This window comes from Phodopus roborovskii, unplaced genomic scaffold (assembly GCF_943737965.1).
Source record: "Phodopus roborovskii unplaced genomic scaffold, PHOROB, whole genome shotgun sequence".
Taxonomy (NCBI): Eukaryota; Metazoa; Chordata; class Mammalia; order Rodentia; family Cricetidae; genus Phodopus; species Phodopus roborovskii.
Window position 1 is genome coordinate 19,056,832 of NW_026126408.1, and position 20,631 is coordinate 19,077,462.

General features: G+C 35.6%; 1 protein-coding gene across 1 annotated transcript; it reads right to left on the reverse strand.

Moving 5' to 3' along the window:
- Positions 1 to 6,121: 6,121 nt before the first annotated feature.
- Positions 6,122 to 6,780, reverse strand: LOC127220161 (60S ribosomal protein L7-like). The gene is made up of 2 exons (XM_051181894.1): positions 6,674 to 6,780; positions 6,122 to 6,578 (listed from the first exon to the last, which is right to left on the reverse strand). Exons 1-2 carry the CDS (start codon positions 6,778 to 6,780, stop codon positions 6,122 to 6,124), a joined length of 564 nt encoding a protein of 187 aa, XP_051037851.1.
- Between the last annotated feature and the right edge of the window lie 13,851 nt (positions 6,781 to 20,631).

The window sequence follows — 20,631 nt, forward strand, 5'->3', positions numbered from 1 at the left end:
AAATTCACAGTTAACCATTGAACCAAGCTCCTGGTGTACAATCAAAGTGAGGGAGGAGCGATAATGTGAACAAAAGAGTCAAGATCATCATGGGGAAACCCACAGAATCAGCTGTTCCAAATTAGTGAGAGATCACTGATTCAAATGGGGAACCTGCATAAGACTGATTTAGACTCTCTTAATTTAGATGACAATGGGGAGGGGAAGACAGAATATGATCAAATATATTAAAAAGAACTTAAAATCTACATCTTATTAAAATCTTATTAAAACTTAAAATCTACACCTATTGAAATAACTGAAATTATAAAATTAAAATCCAAAAGTTTAGTCTCCAGCATGTGGCATTATTGGGAGGTAGTAAAAGTTTTAGGGGGTTTTGGTGGAAGGAAGTAAGGTCACTAAGGTAATGATTGTGAGGGTGATGTTGCAGTCCTGACCCTTTCTTTCCTTTCTTCCTGGTCAGCATAATATGCACAGCATAATATGTCAGCATAATTCCTGTACATGTATCAAAACAATGAAGATGAAGCCTTTGAAATTATGATTCAAAAATAAATCTTACTCCTTAAAATAAAGGTTATAAAACTTTAAACAAATGATCATTGCTTATGTTGGAATTAATTCCAATATGATATCCTAATGGAGTTATAGCACCAGGCCATAATGATTGCTCATCACTCCTGAGGTCTTTGATTTTTGTATCAGGCCCACACTGTATTATATACATTTTATGTTCTTAAAAGTCTTAGGAATGGGCTGGAGAGATGGCTCAGCTTTTACTGGCTAGCCTCATGACCAAAGTTAAAAGTCTCAGGAAGAAAGCAAAAGGAAGGGAGGATGGAGTGTGGATAGTGGTAAAGCCTAAATGATTTTAAAAGTGTTCCCTATTTGGTATATAACATTTCCATCACAAATTTTTTTTTGAGTAAATAGACAGGGACTTCAGAATTCCGTGCTGCAGTAAAAGAGATTAAACCTCAGTCACCATTCTCTTTAATAAAGATGTCCTCTAACTTCTTCTCCTCTCTCTCTCTCTCTCTCTCTCTCTCTCTCTCTCTCTCTCTCTCTCTCTCTGTGTGTGTGTGTGTCTCACAATGTAATATAGGAAATGAACATTTTCTACAACTAAGAATAGAAAGATATCTTTATCAAACTTTACTCAATATCATCAAATGATAGGAAGACAAATTATTCATTAAATATAATATAATATTAATATTAAAATAAGGGATAGAAGAGTGAGTCATTTGCCTTGATTGCAAAACTTCAAAGCCAAAACAAGTGTTCATATGCATACTACTTTAGAGTTCCTTTTCATTTTTAAGATTTGGAACTCTTTTTATTAGTATGTGTTCATCTGTATGTGCAGAATATTGTAGAAGATGGATTCAAATATTAAACCCCTGGAATTAAAGTTACAAGTGTGTATCAGGTGCCAGATGTGGGTACTGGGACCTGAACAAGGGTCCACTGCAAGAACAGCAAGTGTTCTTAATCATGGAGTCATCTCTCCACTATCATGGTGTGACAGCTTTAAAAGCTGTGAAGAACAAAATATCAAAGGAAGGATAGAATTTTCAAGTTATTTGTCTTCTTGCCTCACCTGGCAAAATCAATGCAGGGCTTTATTTTGATTCTGTTCCCGTGCATACAGCCCTTTAATGTAAAACAGACTTAGTGGCAGCAGAGATGGGAAGCAGCTTGTCACATTGTATGTATAATCCCAAATCAGAAAGGCAAAAATGTCAGTTCTCAGCATGCTTCTCACTTTAGGCCAGGCACCTAATAGTGCTGGCCACATTTAAGTGCATCTTCCCGTCTCAATTAACCTAATTTAGACAATCCTTCATAGTCCCAGAGGGTAGTCCTAGGCAATTCCAGACCCAGTCAAGTTGACAGTGCTAAGCAACACACATGAATAGTTCCAATTCAAGGTTAATACAGACTTCAAATAATTATGGCCTTGCAGAAATGTCATACAGATTTTAATTTGATATTATTTTTTCTGGAGCATTGAAATAGCTACAAAGACTGTAATCTGAATATAAGTGTATTAAAATGTGTGTTTGTGTGTGTGTGTGGGGGGTATGTGTTTAGATTTTTTTCTGTATGTATGTCTATGTACTAGAAGAGAGCTAAAGAATCCCAGGAACTATAGTTACCATTGTAATCAATCATGTCTATGCTAAAAATCAAGCCCAGGTCTTCTGGAACAACAAGCTCAGATCTTCTAACCACTAGACCATCTGTCTGATCCCTATTTTCAATACTTAATATCTTTTTTCTGAGAGTTGATTAATAATTTCGTGGTATATTTTTATTCTATACAATGATTATAAGCTTGACTATATTCAATATCATGAACATTTACTATGTATTGTCAATTGATCAGATAATTCTCTGATTTCATCTTCAAATCTACATTTGCAACTTGTATATTTGTGTTAAAAAAAGACTATGGCTGAAATAATTCTATTATCTCTGAATCAAAAAGAATGATATTTCTTCACTGAATATGAATGTAAATGGAATCACACACATTTATGCATATGTACATTAATTCACACATATTATACATGTACATTCATCACAGTGTAAGTTAGCATGTTAGTGACATTTAAAGACACCTCAGTTTCTTCCACATCTTACATCACAGGAAAGTTAAGTGGTAATGTAATGGAGAAGCAAACAAGTGTTTGTTAAGCAGAATAATGTACCTGAAGGATCTTTACATCCTACTCTCCAGAGATTCATTATTTGGAGAGTGATGGAGTTACCTTTGGCCAGACATGTGACCTGAACACAGAGTTCCAGACACTGAAGGGGGAAAAAAACCTCCCAAGAGTAGGGATAGGAGTTCTCAATTGGGGGTGGTTTGTAGAGCTCTTTGTGCAAGGAGTTTCATAGGAATTGTGGCAGAACCTGGCCAAAGATTGAAAGGGTTATTAATTGAGATTTACTGATTCTTTGAACCAATCAGGGGAGCTCAACACTGTCAGTGCACAAACATGGGGATGATCATGTACTATTAATGCACTGTTCACTGTGGTATTGAAGATTCATCTTATACATCTCTGACCACTTCTTTCTTCACTGTTCACCTCAACTTTATCTCCCACCCATGAGTCATGTCTGACACTGTCACTGTAGATCTTAAAATTTTTGGTAATTACTCAGACTGAGTTCTGTCCTCACCAGAGTGAAACTTTCATCATGGGTCTCTTTCCTTTCTGTCTATAGAGAGCCTTCTCACTCTTCATCAGAACCTGTGAATACATTGGATGATATCATGCATAAAATTTGAAATAAGAGAGAGTTTTCTGTACTCTTCCAGTGGAGTCCTATATAGCTACAAGAATCCTTATGAAGAAAAGATAAGAGACTGAGAAATAGAAGGGACATGGACTGATATTGATGACTTTAAAGAGAAAAAGTGAAGGCTCTAGATGAGTGGGTTTTCCCTGCTGGTCTGGCCCCATCATCTCACCAGCTACAAATAACACTCAGTTGGCCATTTACTAGTGTTTCTTATTGGCTAGGTCTATCTTAAATATTATCCCATTTCTATTAATCAAAGTATTTCCACGAAGTATTATCTTACTTGAGAGAGGGGCTGGTGTTCTGCTATCTCTATTGGTCATGTTGAAACTCTTCCCTACTCCTTCCTCTTTCCTCCTAGTCACTTAGTCCTGTCTATCTTGCTATCCTATTGGCAAACAGTGCTTTATTCATTAACTGATAAGAGAAACATATTTACAGAATGGCATCTCCCAGCATGAAAGCACACGTTCATTTCTTAAACTGATGAAAACAGAATATTATATAGGATACTTAGAAGGAATAAATTCCCCTCACACCTTCTCTTCACTTATTGACTACAGTTCGTGGACTTCTGTAAACATACACACTTATTAACATATGGGATACCTATTTGTGGTCAAATTGTTTCATAGAGATTTGGAGGATGGGTGTCTCAAATTTTCACTTTGCTCTCTGCATATCAGTGCTTTTGTCCTTTATATTTCTTCGTTTTATCATTTGAGATTTTCATACATAAATAAAAATGTGTTTTGATCAAATAAACCTCCATTGACCCCTTCAATTTCTCATATATCTCCAATCAACATTTTTCCAACTTTATGTGATCTTTCAAAAATTATCAAATATACTTAGTGTTATGTGTATATATATATATATAGATGTGGGACCATATACTAGAGCCTCTCAGAGAGCTCATTCTTGAAGGAAATTAACTCCATTTGCCAACATCTATCACTTGCCAATAGTTTCTCAGCAAAAGCTCAGGAATTCATGAGCTCAACCCATAATGCACACTGGAATTTTGGATGGTTTGATCTTGTATAGATCTTGTGCTACAGTCCCTATAAGTTTATGTATGCAAAAGCACTGATATGTCCAGCAAATACTGCCTTGCTATGGTGATCTTTTGTCTCTGTTTTTGCAATCTATCCCTCTCTCTTCGAGGATGACCCCTGAGGCTGACTGATTGGACATATCCTGCCCATATGAAGGAAAGTAATCATCTTGATGTAGTCAAAAATCCTAATACTAATTTCATGCAGTCCCACACCCGCAGATGCTTCATCAAATGTCTGTGTTTTTGTTGGCACCATCCAGATGACATCTAATTAACTAGTACCTGATTGGAGAGATGGCTTAACATGTAATAGCACTTGTTCTGCAGAAGACCAGGGCTTAGTTTCTGGTATATACATGGTGGTTTAAAACCACCTGTACATCATTTCCAAGAGATATGGACTCTGAGATAACATCTTACACCTGTCTTTCTGCTATGAGTACTAGGGGGCACATGTGTGGTGCTTGCATACACACACACACACACACACACACACACACAGGCACATGCACACACACACAAATATATACATATATATACACACACACACACACACACACACACACACTCAGACATACAATAGACAAATGAAACATGATCAATTTATTAAAAATTATTATTTCAAGAATGGTAACTGTAGCATAACAGATTTTCACCTTTATTGTCATACATTATTACAAAATCCATAAAATGATATTTTTTGCTTTCATGTTTTTTCAATAATTTTTTTATTTAAATTTGAAACAAGCTTGTTTTACATGTCAATCCCAGTTCCCTCACCCTCTTGTCCTCCTCTGTTCCCCTCCACCAATGCCCATCCCATCCTCTTTCTGTTCCTGAGGGAGAGTGAGGTCTTCATGGGGAGTCTTCAAACTCTGTTGTATCATTTGGAGCAGTGTCCAGGCAACCCCAATGTGTCTACGCTGAGGGCATATCCCTCTATGTAGAATGGACTCCCAAAGTCCATTCTTATACTAGGGATATATAGTGATCCATTACCAGAGGCCCTGTAGACTGCCTAGTCCTTCTAACAAATAGCCACATTCAAAGAATCTAGAGTGGTCCTATTCTAGGTTCCCAGCTATCAAGTGCCTTGGGCAGCACTTGTAGTCACTAGGAAAGAATAGAAGCAAGAAAGAATAGAAGAGAGGACTCTATAGTGACACTGTATCCTGTCTTTTGCATCCTTAGTAACTTTATTCATTAACTTCTACTTTTCTCTAATTGTTGGCATTTTTAAAATCACATTTAAAGAAACTCACAGTTTTATACTCATAAAATGTAGTTTTCATCATGCCCCATTCCTTCTTATAGTTATGTCAGTCTTATACTGTCAAGACTACTGTTTCATGTACCATGATTTTGAAAATTTATAAATAATATCACTGCATTTCTCATTCATGATTCAGCAGGTTTTTGTTTATGGTTAGCATGGCCAGTATCTGGAAAAGCTTACTTCTATAAATGGTACCTCCTGAAACTGAAAGGTTTGTGTAAAGCAAGGGACACTGTCATAAAGATAAAATTGCAGCCTACAGAATGGGTTAGATCTTACCAACCTCATATCTGATAGATGGGTGATCTCCAAAATATATAAAGAACTCAAGAAACTAGATATCAAATTACCAAATGATCTAATTTTAAAAGGTGATACAGATCTAAACACAGTTTTTTTTTCAGTTTGCCAAGCTGTGACTGTTTATTAACTGACCATATTACAAAAATACTACAGGCAACACCTTAGTTCATCAGTCTAATCATGTTTATCTGGTCTTTCCTGTTGCCAGCATCGCCACCTTCCACAAAGTGAGTGGTCTTTTTCTTCATCTCGCCCCATGGAGAAGACAGTTTGAAAAGCCACAGGAAGTCGATGGCTTCCTTGAAGCATTTCCCCACTATGTAGATCTCATGGATCAGATCCTCCATGCAGATAATGCTGTATTTACCAAGAGATCGAGCAATCAAGGAATTGTCCTTCAAAGCAATTCTCTTCTTATTGATTTTTCCATAGCCATGCTTGTAGATGAGCTTGTTTACTGACTTCAGATTGGGGTACCCCCATGCAATGTATGGTTTCACGATCCTCAGCATGTTAAACAAAGCCTTGTTGAGCTTAACATAGGTGTCATTGAAGATCTGAGTAAGACAAAGCAGCTGCAACACCTTGAGGACCTTTGGGATTACACCATTGATACCTCAGATTTGAATGAGGAATGCCAGCTTGGGTTCTGCAGGCAGTAGACGTTTCCTGCTTTCCTTGCCATCCTAGTTATGCAAATCTCCGTCCAGTACATCTGCCTGTATTCCTTGTGATAATGCTTTTCCTTTTCATAGATGAGCTTCCTCCGTGCCTTCTGGAGTGTCTTCAGTGCAAACTTTTCCCGAAAGCGCTTCACCATCAGCTCCAGGAAATTCCTTCGTTTTTTTCTTAAGGGTTTCTGGCATAGCAGGAGCCTTCTTTTTCTTCTCAGGAGCAGCCTCCATGGCTCCTTTCAGTGGGGGAGGGGTGGGAAGAGAGAGCTACACAGACAGTTCTTAACAGAAGAATCTCAAATGGCTGAAGTACACTTATTTTGTTAAATATCCTTAGTCATCAGAAAAATGCAAATCAAGAAGACTCTGAGATACTATCTTGTACTTGTTTAAATAGTTAAGATAAAATCTATGATGACTACTTATGTTGGAGAAAAGGGGAACACTTCTCCACTGCTGCTGGGAGGACAAATTTGTACAGCCACTTTGGAAATCAGCAGCAGAACCTGGAAACAACCTCAATAGAAGAATGGAAAAGACACCATTCCTTAACACTGTCATTCAACATATGAATTCTGTACAGACTGAAATATTTGGAGCATAACACTCAGACTTTCCCAGTCATTGTATATCAGTATTTCTCGACTAAGTTTTACTTCTTGTCTTTTAATCTCCATCCATTCACTATGGAACCCTACAGTACCTTAGTGTCAACTTGATTTCCACCCCTAGGATATCGCCATAGCTATGACATTTTTGGTGACTAAAATCACCTTCCTGATTCTGCTTCTTCCCATTCCACAATTGAGACTACTCACTATGGTTTTCCAATAAATGCTGTTCACACTTGGCTTGATTTTCTATAATTGCCATTCTTTTTTCAGTTTAAAAGACTCACTTCTTCTATATAAAATTGCATTTCTAGTCTGTTACCCTAAATTTATTTTGTTTTATATTGTTTATTTCTTATAGCACCTGAATTCATTTACATCAGAGTTTCTTGTCTCTTCCTTTTTCTGAGGATGGTCCAGAGTATTCTTTAACAATTAAAACAGGTTAAATTTAATGGTTTGCTAGTAACAAGTGACTGTCCAGAAAACAAAACACAACAAATAACCTTAATGGAATCTTTTGTCAAATTTTAATATGTAAATATACTATATCAAATGAAAGATGCTGCAGATACATATATAACCTGTCAGTGACTGACTAGAGCACCACAATAAATTTCTAATTGTTTACTCTAGTGAGTTGAATTGCAACCTAAAACACATTCATGGATACAATGCAGTTTAGAATATAATCTTATTTGAAAATAGAGTTTTCGCAGATATGCTTTTTTAATGACTTTGAAAAAAATCCTCTTACATATTAGGGCAAACCTTAGACTCATTGGCTGGTATGTTCCAATGAGAGGATACATGAGACACAGAATAGAAAGGTCTATAACAGCAACTGAAGATCCTTTGCCAGAAGCCAAGGGACATATGGAGCCTCAAAAGCTGGAATAACTTCTGCTGTGGAGGCTTGAAGTGTGATTTGGTAAACCTTGATTTTCTTTCTTGACACTTTTAGGAAAGTGCCTTTCTATGTTTTATTGTGGTTAAATAAGGATCAGGCTAAACAAATAGGCCAAATAGATGTTTATTCAGGGAGAAATAACTTACAACCTAGACATATGAACACCAGCAATTTCCACCAGATGGTCTCCTGTCCGAGTCCTGCCAGCAAGAGCTTTTCCTGGCTCTTCCTCCGACCTCCTTCCACAGGTCACTTCTGCCCATGGCTCCACCCCAATGGGCGTGGTCATTGCCACAGAAGGACTATCTCATTACAATGTTTTAACAAGTTTTTTTTCTTTATTAGGAAATTGATATTAATATTGATATAATTACCAGAATAAGAAAACTTCTTCATGCTCCCACCACTTCTTCCTGGTGCTGTTTCCACTCTTTGTTTTTTGGAACCTCTAGGTTACTCTCATATTTTTGCATTGGTTAACTGTTCTTTCTCTTCCTTGTTTGTGCCATACTCTCATTCCTTTGAAGACATTGCCTACTGTCTCCCCCTCCACCGCCCCCAGGTCACTTTCTCAAATGCAATTTACCTTTCATGTCATTTTTGCTGGAGAGATAGGCTGAGTTCTTTGATGCTATATAAGATTTCCAATTCTTATAGCATTTCACACATATAATTTTGTATCTGTGTATTATAATTATTTATCTACTCTATAGTTTTTCTTAAATGTCTGGTTCTGTAGAACAGACTTTGCCCTAGATTTCATTGTCATGTGACATTTCTATGGGAGATGTGGCTAAACTCCTTTTTACCCACAGATGAGGCACTGAAGAAATACCAGAAGATAAATTTCACTGATGTCCAGCATGATGAGCCAATGAGATTTGGAAGGCTAATTGCAGGAACATGAATGGAATATGATTTTTATCAAGTACATGGCTCAAAGGCAGTAACACCACTGATAAGCCTATCCCAGTATAGAAAACAGCTTGTAGACATTTTATTTCTGGGATTCCATGGTCAAAGTCCACAAAAACTCTCCTCACACTGTCACTCTATTCTTGGCTATAAACATTGGATAGAGAGCTTTGAATTTTGTGCCTTTCTGAGCATCTAGTGCCTAGTAAAGCTTTTTCTAAGATTTATTTTTATTTTGAATTATGTGCATGAATGTATGTGTGCCCATTTTTTTGGTATATCCACAGAGTGTGCTTGTTTATCCAGAGCTCTATGATGTCAGATGTCTTAGATCTTGATTTGTAAGTGTCTGTGAGCCACCTGAACTAAATTCTGAGACTGAGATTCTGGTATTATGCAACCAAAGTATGATTTCTCAGCAAATGAGCTGTCCCTGCAGCCTTGATAAAATTTCTGACCTTCCTGAGGGTGAAGAACCTCCCTCCAGGAGGGAATATTTGAATCTAAGAAAAAAGGTACCAGGAAAATACTCTGTTGCTAGTGCCAGTCACAGTGAAGGACTAAGGATACTTGTTAAAAACTTAGTTGGCTACCACTGGAAATTAATTCACAACAGATCCTCAGAAAGTGGATAGTATAATAAAGCACTGGTATAGTTATAACACCCTCCCTAGATGACAACTTAAAATAAGTTTAAAATCCCAGATTATATGGATATATGTGATTCGATATGCAAGCAAAAAGAAATCATTTCTTGTGACAGACAAAACGGAAAATGAGGAGGGAAAGTTAAAGATTAAACTTTCAGGTGACTAATAACTATACAGGAGTGAGGACACGGACATATTTACTGTAATGATGTCCAATATCTCTGTGGTATCACTGGATAAAGGTAAATATTATGAAGAGATCACCAAAAGAATAGGTTCTTTAAATATTAAAATCAGAGAAAAATGGAATAAACTTGCTTCTGACAGTGTGTAGTCTCTCATTCAAGTGCAAAAATTAAGATTAATAACATTCATGGTATGTTATTCAACAAAACTTTGATGAGAAGATATACTTGCGATTCAATTTCAGTTTTTATCAAGGGTGAGAAGTATTGCAATTTTTTTTCGATTCATGCATCTGGCAATACTAGAGAATGCTTGCTCCTGATGAATCATTACTTAGGCACTTTAGAATCCTATAATCATTGGTGATAAGACAGTAATAACAAGCCAAAGAAATGTAGCTGATTAGTCCATTATATTGTTGCTATCAATTTTGACTGTGATCAAGTAGGACAATTCCAAAAGGGTGACATCATTGTCTCCTTTAATTCTATTTATCTTTCACTACAGAATCATCTTTTGTTTGGTATTGGGATATCTCATATTTTCAATTAAATTTTAAGTCTGTAATTCAGTCACATATATTTATGCTGTTATAATGGATAATGTTTACAAATGGTGAAATCCAGCACATGGTTTCCTTTCATTCTAGCCCTCATATGACTCTGGTATCAGTTTTTAAAAAAATTCTATTGTTTTCAAAAAACCATTGACTTCTCCAATATCTTGTTAATATAAAGAATGAAATAGTGTAAAGCACGAAAGATTTCCTTAAATGTATTGCTTGGATGTACATGAAACTTTGTAATCACCTCTCTGTCCATAAGAAGAACCTCTCAGAACATTTGTTTTCAGGTACCTGATCAGAAATAATAGTATTTGAAAGTAAAATCCAGGTCAATAAAACATAGAACTTTGCTGCTCAGTACTTAAAAAAGTGGTTCCTCAGCTGGTTGCAGCCACAGGAGGCACCAGAATTCAAGTGCAATCAGGCTAATAGAGACATCAGCTATGAAATAGAACTAAATTGAGGGTCAGGAATTAGACTTGACAGAAAGATAAATAATCCAGCAAGGAACACCAAAAGCAACACTGGCAGTTTCAGCTTTGCTTGGGGATTGCATAATATGAAAAAAATGTATAAATAAAATAATGTGAAATAAAATCAATTACATTTGGACTTGATAGCTTCTAAAGTGGAATACTAGCTGTGACTGAATCACTGAATGTGACAGCCCAGGTATCACTCGAAGAGTAGTTTTTTTTTTAATTAATTTAATTTATTATTTTACATGTCGATCCCAGTTCCCTCTACCTCCCTCCATCCCTCCCTCCCTTCGTTTTGCCCTCTCTGTCCCCTAACAAGCACCCTCCCCTCCCATTCCCCACCCCAATTCCACATGTAGGGCAATGCCATCCAGGAGGGGTCATGTAGATCTGTCAGGTCATTTGAAGTAGGGAATAGGACTTCTCTCCTCTCTCTAGGTTAAGGCAGTATCCCTCCATGGGGATGTGTTTGCAAGGTCCTTTTGTGCACCAGGGCTACATCCTGGCTCTACTGTCTGAGGTCCCTTAGACTACTCATTCCTTCTGGCTGAGTCCAATATTCAGGAGGGCCTGAGTCAGTCACACGCTGGATTCCCAGCTATCAGTCTGGGGGCACGTTAGCTCCTCCTTGTTCAGCTCAGTTATCTCTATGTGTTTCTGCAACCTGGTCTTGTCCTCTCAATCTGAATCTTGATTCTAGTTCGACTCAGTGTTTAGGTATAAGTATTTGCTCCTGTTTCCAACAGGTATTAGATGAGGGTTCCATGGATAATTTAGCTGTTGATCTCCCTATCCAGGAAGGGCATTTATGGTAGCCTTTCCATGGTTGCTCAAATTGTTAGTTGGCGGCAGTCTTGTAGGTCTCTAGACCTGTCTTTAGGTTCAGTTCTCTCTTCAAACCAATATTGGCTCCCTCTTTTATGTTCTCTCTCTCTCTCCCTGTCTTCTATTCCTAGCCTGACTCAATCTTCCTAGTGGCAGCTGTTTACAGGTAATCAAAGAGTAGTTTTACTAGTTTCCTTGAATGACCTGTTGAATGGTCACAGCTGGAGAGCATCAGAAAGATAAAAAGGATTTTGTTTAGTTCTGTTTTACAATGAACTTTTTTTTCATGAGTAATGAACAATAAAATATAAGGGGCATCAGGTAGCTAACTGGAACTGGTTATCATTATCATTTATTGTATACTGTACCTTAATGTGTGCTTTCTTTTTCTCATTTTTTTTTTTTGAGAATAAGTACAATGCATTTTTATCAAGTCTATCCATTTTTTACCTCCATAACAATTTATGTCTCCACATACCCCTTGGATGTGTGTGTGTGTGTGTGTGTGTGTGTGTGTGTGTGTGTGTGTGTGTATGTGTATGTATGTATGTAGGTAGGTAGGTATGCATCTATGTATGTATAGCTACTGAATCCACTCTGTGTGCCTATGTGATTTCCCCAATGGCTAGATATTGAACTCATTTCAAAATATTTTGGCTGTCCTGGATCTTTTGTTTTTCCACAGAATTTTATTGATCATTTCTGCTTCTTCATTTGAGAAATAACCCTTCATTTCATTAGCATTTTAACATTATTATCACTTTTAAAATTTATCTGTAAATAGAGTTGATTCTGAAGTTCTAAGATTTAAATTTCATTATATTGGATTTGTTGAAGAAGACAGAAGTAGGACAATCCTACTCATAGCAGATATTCTTGAATTTGAGAGCTTTTTCTCTCTCTTAGTAGGAGCCTACATCCTAGGCCTCTCATTCTTGGTAAGCAAGTGTCTTAGAATGGTTACTTATGCCTATTTACATAGGTTATTATAGGTGGGTCAACCATCTTTGTTAAACTTCACAAAATTCACTCTCATGACAATCAATTAGTCATGTACAAGATAATAGAGGAAGAATATGTATATTCCATGAACTCCTGAATATAGTGTGAACATATAAATGAACTTTTCCCAAAGTTGTGATATAATATTTTTTTGGTCAATAGATATTTTCATTTGTAAATGGTCAACTTTCATGAGTGTTATTAGTCAAGAATTAGGAATTAAAATGTGATAAAGTTGTATTTCAAACATTCTGAGGACTGGGACTGTTCCAAGGATGTCAAACTGCACATTCGACTATGGTAAAGATGTATCTCAGAAATCTGCTAATTCATGTGCACTGAGAAAAATGGGTTTCTATCACTTTTATATGATCCCCTGAGAAAGTGAAGGTAGCAAAATCTTAATTTTATGTCTTATATTTTATAGAATATTAAAGAACTGTCACAAGATATACTGTTAGGAAGGAAAATGTATAACAAAAATATCATAAATGTTTTTTAGTTGAACATATAATCTAATGACCTAATAGAAAATATTAGCTGCATACAGGAGATGGAAATACATTTTGGCACCCATTATAATAAGTAATGTGTGTATATCTTTGCATATGTAATCTTAGTTTTATAGCAATCTTATAAATAAGTGTTACCAATTGAATTTACAGAATCTAAAATAATTAAACAGTATATATAGCAAGTTCACAAAATAGTGAGAAGCAAAATAGAGTATCTTCTTCATTTTGTTCTCCAATAATATTGAGTTGTTATTTTCCCCTAACATTGGAAAAGATAGTGCAATGGGATGTGATGTCTTCAGAAAAAGGCTAAAAGGGATAAGATGTGATACATGATTTAATATTATTGCTTCACTTCATTGATCCAGATGTTGAATTAAAATAATTAAGTTTTAAAAGGGTGAGTATCTCATCACCAAGGATCATGACTTTTATTTTTATTTTATCTTATTTGGAGACAGGATTTTAAGCAATATAGGCTAGCACAAATTAATTATATGACTAAGGTTTACTTTGAGCATCTGATATTCCTGTCTCTGATTTTTCTACAAGTAGGATTGCAGGTATGATATAAAAGTTTGTTTTTATGAGACACTGGTATCAAATTCAAGGCTTTGTAAATCCTGTGTTAGTAGCCTTTACCAACTGAGCCACATACCCAGCTTATGGGAGATGTAATTCTTTATATACATTTCTCTTATTGGTTAACGCATAAAACCCTGTAGGTCAAAAGGAAGGCAGATAGGCAGGAGTGGGAGACAAGGAGGATTCTGGGAGATGTAATAGTGAGAAGTCAGGATGTAGGCCATGAGAGCATGCAAGGTCTGCCCAGATTCTCTCTCCAGTAATATAACAATGGAAACACTTAGATTGACAGAAATGGGTTAATATTTAAGACAGAGCTAGCCAATAGAAATCCCAGTAACAGGCCAACAGCTTTATATCTAAAACAGCATCTTTGTATTATTTGGGGATGACATGGCACTGGGACCAGTCTGGGGGGAAAGTGCTCCCAACGCCCAGCCCCATTGTTTTTAATTTAATTTAAAATATATTATTTAGAATGTAGCAAATTTAGTGCCAGGTATACCGATCAGTAAACCAAGTGATTGCCATGCATATATGAAGCATATATGGGTTCACTATACAGTACTTCATAAAACAAGAAAAGGGGGTACACATTTGTAATATCAAGTACACAGAAAGTAGTGGCAAAGGTATCAGAAGTAAATAGGGAGTACCTGAAAGCATCTCTACAAAAGCCAATGCCCCTCTTAAATAGCCTAATGAAACTCACTGAGAAATATATATTCCAATGGGAGAGGTATGTCCTCCCTGAAATCTCAACATGGCCATCTAAACCAGTCATAAATAATGGCAATATCAGTGAACACGCTAGCAGGAAGAGGAAGAGCTAATAGGCTTCTACCCTAACAACTAAGAATTGGTGAGAGTAGGGGAAATGACCTGTCCCTGGGAAGAGGCCCCAAATTTCTATTCAGTACCAGGTGGGTCATCCCTGAGATAATATATATACAAGTAGTTTGTAATTATGTATTATATAGAAGCTAAGTAAGATGATGGATGTATAATCCATTTGTTTGTATTATGGGAAAATGATGATTTATGAAAGGCTTTTAAGAGGAGAAGAATGCAAATGATAACTTTTTTTCAGGATATGTACATGGATGAAATTTTTGAAATCAAAATAAATATGAAAGCTGATGGAAAGATGGCAGTCCAGTGTAAACCAAAGATTCTAGAGGAAATGGTCATTTCATTTTCTTCCTCATTACACATACTAAAATAGATGGGATTCAGTATATGAAGAGATTCTCCTTGAAAAGCATCAAAGAGAAGCCACTCTTACCTGGAAGAATATGTAGCCAACATAGAAGAAAAAATTATGGTAGCATATGGTAGTAATATATGGTTTGTTTGCATGTTTTCATCCACTGATTGAAAATCAAAGTCATAAGCTTTCATATGATATGTTTGCTTTCAACATGAGAAGAATCAGTGACTTGACAAAGTATTAGAAGGACTAAAAGCATGGAGTTCTCTCTTTACATACACTGATCTGTAATAAGTCATGGCATCCATTTTTATTTATTTATGTGGGACTTCTGAGCATAAAAAAGAATAAAGTATACTAGATTTCATGTTTCTAATGCAAAATGAACAAAACCAAAAATAGTTAAAATATTCCAACATGTATGAGAACAAGTCATTATTGTCTGAGCCATAGGATCACAAATAGGATATGCAAATGAAAATGATAGGTATATAGTGGATAACATCATGTTTGGGGAAGTGGACAGGAAACACTGGCAGGACAGATGACAGTCAACAAATCAGAAGCTAATAAGACAGGATGTGCCACTATGGAGTGTACTTATAATAAGTATTATGAGTTACAAAAGATATTTGAAAAGATGCTCTTTGGAAAATGACCATGAGAATGACCATCTAATATGTGAGGGAGAGAATCAATACAGTTTGTTACTCACTGGTAGGGAGGAATACAGAAAGAAAGATTTAGAGACAAGTTTTTCAAAATGTGAAAGAATGATATAAAAGACAGATGCACAACAAGCAGATTTCTAACTTCTGTGAAGGAGCGGATGCCCAAAAGAAATACAGGTAATCTAAAATATTCAGATAACATACCTCATAGTATATGATTTAATGCCTGTGTTGCATGCTTTTCTATTAGTTGTGTGCTGAGAAATGAGGAAGAAATGTTCCCATCTCTATCCAGTTGTAGGAAATTTCCTGAGAAAACAACTCTCATTTTGAAGGAATGGAAGGGAGAATGTCTTCAGTGGATATTCATAGTATGTTCTGTTTTTTAACAAAGAAAGGAAAGGGATGACGATAGGAGAAGGAAGAGCATAGGGAGGAGGAGAAAGAAACAGGAGAGGGGAAAGAGTGAGAAGAGGAGGAGAAAGAAAACTTTATAAAGAGAGTGGATGTAAGGTATTTATGATGGTGGAAAATAGTAGGTTCCAGAAAGCACAATGTAAGAGGGGAAAAGATGTTGAGTGTAGAAAAGTATGTACAATCTAATGGATATTAAACCGTTGAGTCATAACATCACCTAAATGAAACAAGTCATAATGATCACTTAGATATAGAGAGGTTGGTATTAATAGCTATTAAAACTAATAAGGAAAATTAGTTATAATGGAAAATTTTTCTTGAGTGTGGTGGAAATTTTAGGCACAGTAGAAGGGGATGTACTCTATTGACCTCACTTCAAATCCTACAGAGGTCAGGATTGAGCCAGTCAAGGATATGGGCTAACGGGAAGTATTTGACCTTGAGACTGTGTTTGCAGACTCACATTTTGCTACCACTGATGTGGGGGAAAAATCCAATTTGTTTTTCTGTATATAGTGCCAATATCAGAATTAATAAAGGTAATGGCTTATACATTAACCAGTATAAAGATTATCAATATTACAGGTAGTTGCTAGGGAATTCAATCATGAATTTACTTCAATTTAGCACCTGTCAAGTGTTTGCCTAAGACATATGATATCTGAATAATATCAGGATAGGGAAATTGTATACCATTAAGTCTCTTTTAAATATGTATTTTGTCATTACTTAGGCCAGCAAAATCCAACAGAGCATAAAGCAAAATTACATCAACTTCTCATTGGGATGCAGTTTGATATTGGACCCTCTTTGAAAAAGATGCAAAGGTAGGTGCATGGTTGCAAGTGACAGCCCTGATTTTATGAATCTATAGGTTATCTATTATGTTAATGTGTATCTTGTAAACAGAGACCTTGTACATTCATCTTGGAAATCGTTTAATTTCATAAAGGAATTTTGCCAAAATTGTAGGATTTGACCAAAAGATAAAATTTATTTAGTGAGTTATTGTTTCTCATGTATCTTCCTTCCCAGATCTTAGAAGGACTGTGTACTAGGAAGATTTTGGACATATGCAAAGTCTTACTGTAGTTTATTTCAGGTGTCTAGAAATAAGGACATGCTGCCTGCTTTCCTGAGATATGTTCCTCTGAACACAAACTATGTTTTAAAGCTTTATTGTACAGTGTAGATTATGTAAAGTTTATCTATATGGAGGTAGACAGAAAATGTGTAGAATGTATGAAGTATGAAATTTTTACTCTACATTATACAACACCTACATTGTCTCTGCAGGTAGGCAGAGACAAGCCCTAACCTCATGGATTAATAGGAAGACATAGACCTTGGGTGATGAGACAAGAAGATATCCCTATAAGTAAAACAACTTTCATAAAAAAAAAATCGGATTATTTTGTTTCTGTGTGGTTATTTACACATTACATTTTTGTCATCAGAGTTATTAGTAACTGTCATTATTACCAACGCTACACTTTAGTGGTAGCAATTAAATATTTATTCCCATAATTCCCCATGCTAGCTGGATGGGGACATGATTTATATCTGAGCCTATGAACCTCTCCCACTGTCTCCTAACCTGATCAAAAGAAGTCTGGGTAGCACTATCTACATTTTACTCCATCAGTTAGTAGCCTAATGTATGGGCAATAGCATGTTGCAGAGACCATTTTAGCTTGTAATCCATTGTATAATACGAAGCCTTGCAATGAGCCAATGTCCTACAAGATTCAATAAACACCAATACTAGCTGAACTGCTGTCTAAGCACCAATAGAGAATTGTTTGCCAAAGTGTTCATACTGTATTGATTTAATTATTTTCCTTTCTTTTAGTATTCATAGAGAACTGCTTGAGATTAGAATAGGTAGTATTCACATTTCAGGACAATAAGAGGTGCAACTAACTGTGTTTATGAAATTCCAATTGAGATCATTTATTTTCCATTTGTAAAAGTAGCATTAGGTCAGTATGTTAGCTTCATAGATCAATGGAAAAAAATACACAGTTTGAAGTAGTTGCTCATACATTTTCACTCCTAATACATGCTAGTACTTCTTAGCCCTAACACCTGAAACAGAGGCTAATGCATCCTCAGCAAATATTGCTAAATTAAGGAATGCATTCAACTTGAAAAATTAACTCGTGTCTACAATTTATCTGCATTTCTGCTAGACAAAACCACACTCACACAGGATTTGAAGTCAGAATAAAGAACTAAATGGTGATTTCCTGAAGGAAGAAGGCAACAAGGTAAATGTGGTAGCTTGTAAGAAAGGCTGCTGTCTTATTTGACATTAATGGGGATCAGTTAAAAATAAATGCACCTTTTCTATAGTAATATACAACAACAACAAAATAATTCAGGACCCATTTTTTCCTTGCCATTCTGTCACTATGGCCTTATCTTTTAATTAAACCTGAACTTTAAAATAAATGTGGCTGGCTGGCCAGTTTATTGAATAGTATATCAATAGGGAATGCAGCTATTGGTATGCTACACAAAGTGTTTCAAAAATAAATGGCCACATCAAAAGGCTCTGATTATATTGAAAGTCTAAGTTTATTGTTCTCCTGTTTAGAGCAAACCCAAGAAAAGTATGAGAATTAAAGTGAGTTGATTTTAGACTCTTCTAGACTATAGGGAAGTTCTCACATCATCACTTTCCTTAAAGTATGAACTGACTTTTGTTCAACACAGCAATTTTGCAAGGAAATGTGAAGTTAATTATGGTTTATTCAGTGAAAGTCAACCAGAAATTCTGAGTTCTGAGGTCAAGCTTGCTAACTTGCATAAATTGTCTTCCTTTCATTCTTCATTTTTTTGTTCCTTCTTTCCATTATATCCTTTGGTTCTTTGCTTAAAATCTATGATAATCAATGTGCTTAATATTCTCTCAATCTTATCACACTGATATTAGCAATGATTAGTTGTAGCTATTTGGCTATTATTTTGTCATTAGCCAATGTCATGAACTTATCAATAACAAGAAAATCAAGGGAAATAAATTTGTTTGTGAACCTGTGATTTTATTGTAATATTGAGTATTAGATTTTGGGAGTAAGGTTTTTGGTCCTGTTTCTTCTACTCAATTTACCATTACATTTTTTAACACTGTGGAACTCAAGTTTTACTTGTAAAATTCCAATGATGATATCAGCCTTGGGTACTTCTATAGAGAGTGGGAACATGGATCATGAATATGGTTTCAGAAAATTAAAGTTATACCAAGATGTAATTGCTTTTTCTGAAATTTTGGTTTTTGAAGCCAGAGTTAATGGCTTCTCTACTGCTTTCATAACAATCCTACTGTTGTTATCACTGTTTCTAAATCTGGGATCTATTATAAGCAAACTTAATCTTTATGTTTATGTGCATGTTCAGGTAATGAATGATAGAGAGTGACATATTTAGATCTTCATATGTACATAATTTGTAGCCACTAAGTAGATCCAAAAGTTGAGAACAATCCTATAGTTTGATCATAGGAATATGAGTCTTGAACTGCATAATAAAATTTTGTGGCAGCACATACCTTTAATGCCAGCACTAGGGAAGCAGTAGAAGGGAGATATCATTGAGTTTGAGGCCAGCACCTTATCGAAAAAGCAAGTTCAAAAACAGAGAGAGTTGTTATACAGAAAGACCATGTTTCAGAAATAAACAAATACAAAAAACAAACCAATAAAAGGGATAATTGCTTTCATTGGTAGAAATAAATCTGCGAGGGGAACATTGATACAGCAGAAAACCATTATCATTGTAAAAGAAAAACATCTGTAGAGAGTGTGGTGTACATATGCATAGAATGGGAGAATTATTCAGTCATGGTGAAGAATAAAGTAAGTTCATCAGTGCAATGATGGGTGGAACAGGAGATCACCATGGTAAACAAACTAATCTGACATAGAATCACAAATAATGTATTTTTCCTTACCTGAATAATTTAGATTTTTAGAAAAATACATCAAAGTAATTTTTTTTCAAATGATCATCTAATGAACAGCGGAAAGAGGTTAAGGGGAAGGAGAATCTGAGCAATAAAAATACCTTGTATATGTGTAGGAAATTTTCAGAGAAAAAGCAGCCAGTACATACAATTAATTTCTTATAAGAAACTTCATGATAAAGATGCTTTAATCAACCTCAATAAGACAGTTTACAGTGTTTAGTTCCAGTGGATCATAATCCTAATTTATGATATCATATTTATTTCTAACCTACTTCTTTAAAATTATTATTTTCTAAATGTTTGAATTGTAGATTGATCTATACACAAGAGCAGAGATAAACAATATAAAAGACAATAACAAGAGATAAATCAAAGTTAATGGCTTCATGATCCAGCATAAGAATATAGACGATGGTAACTGAAAATGAGTGCTTCTACATTGGTTTGGTTTTCTAAATCCATGTAAGACAGTCTGCTTCCAAAATA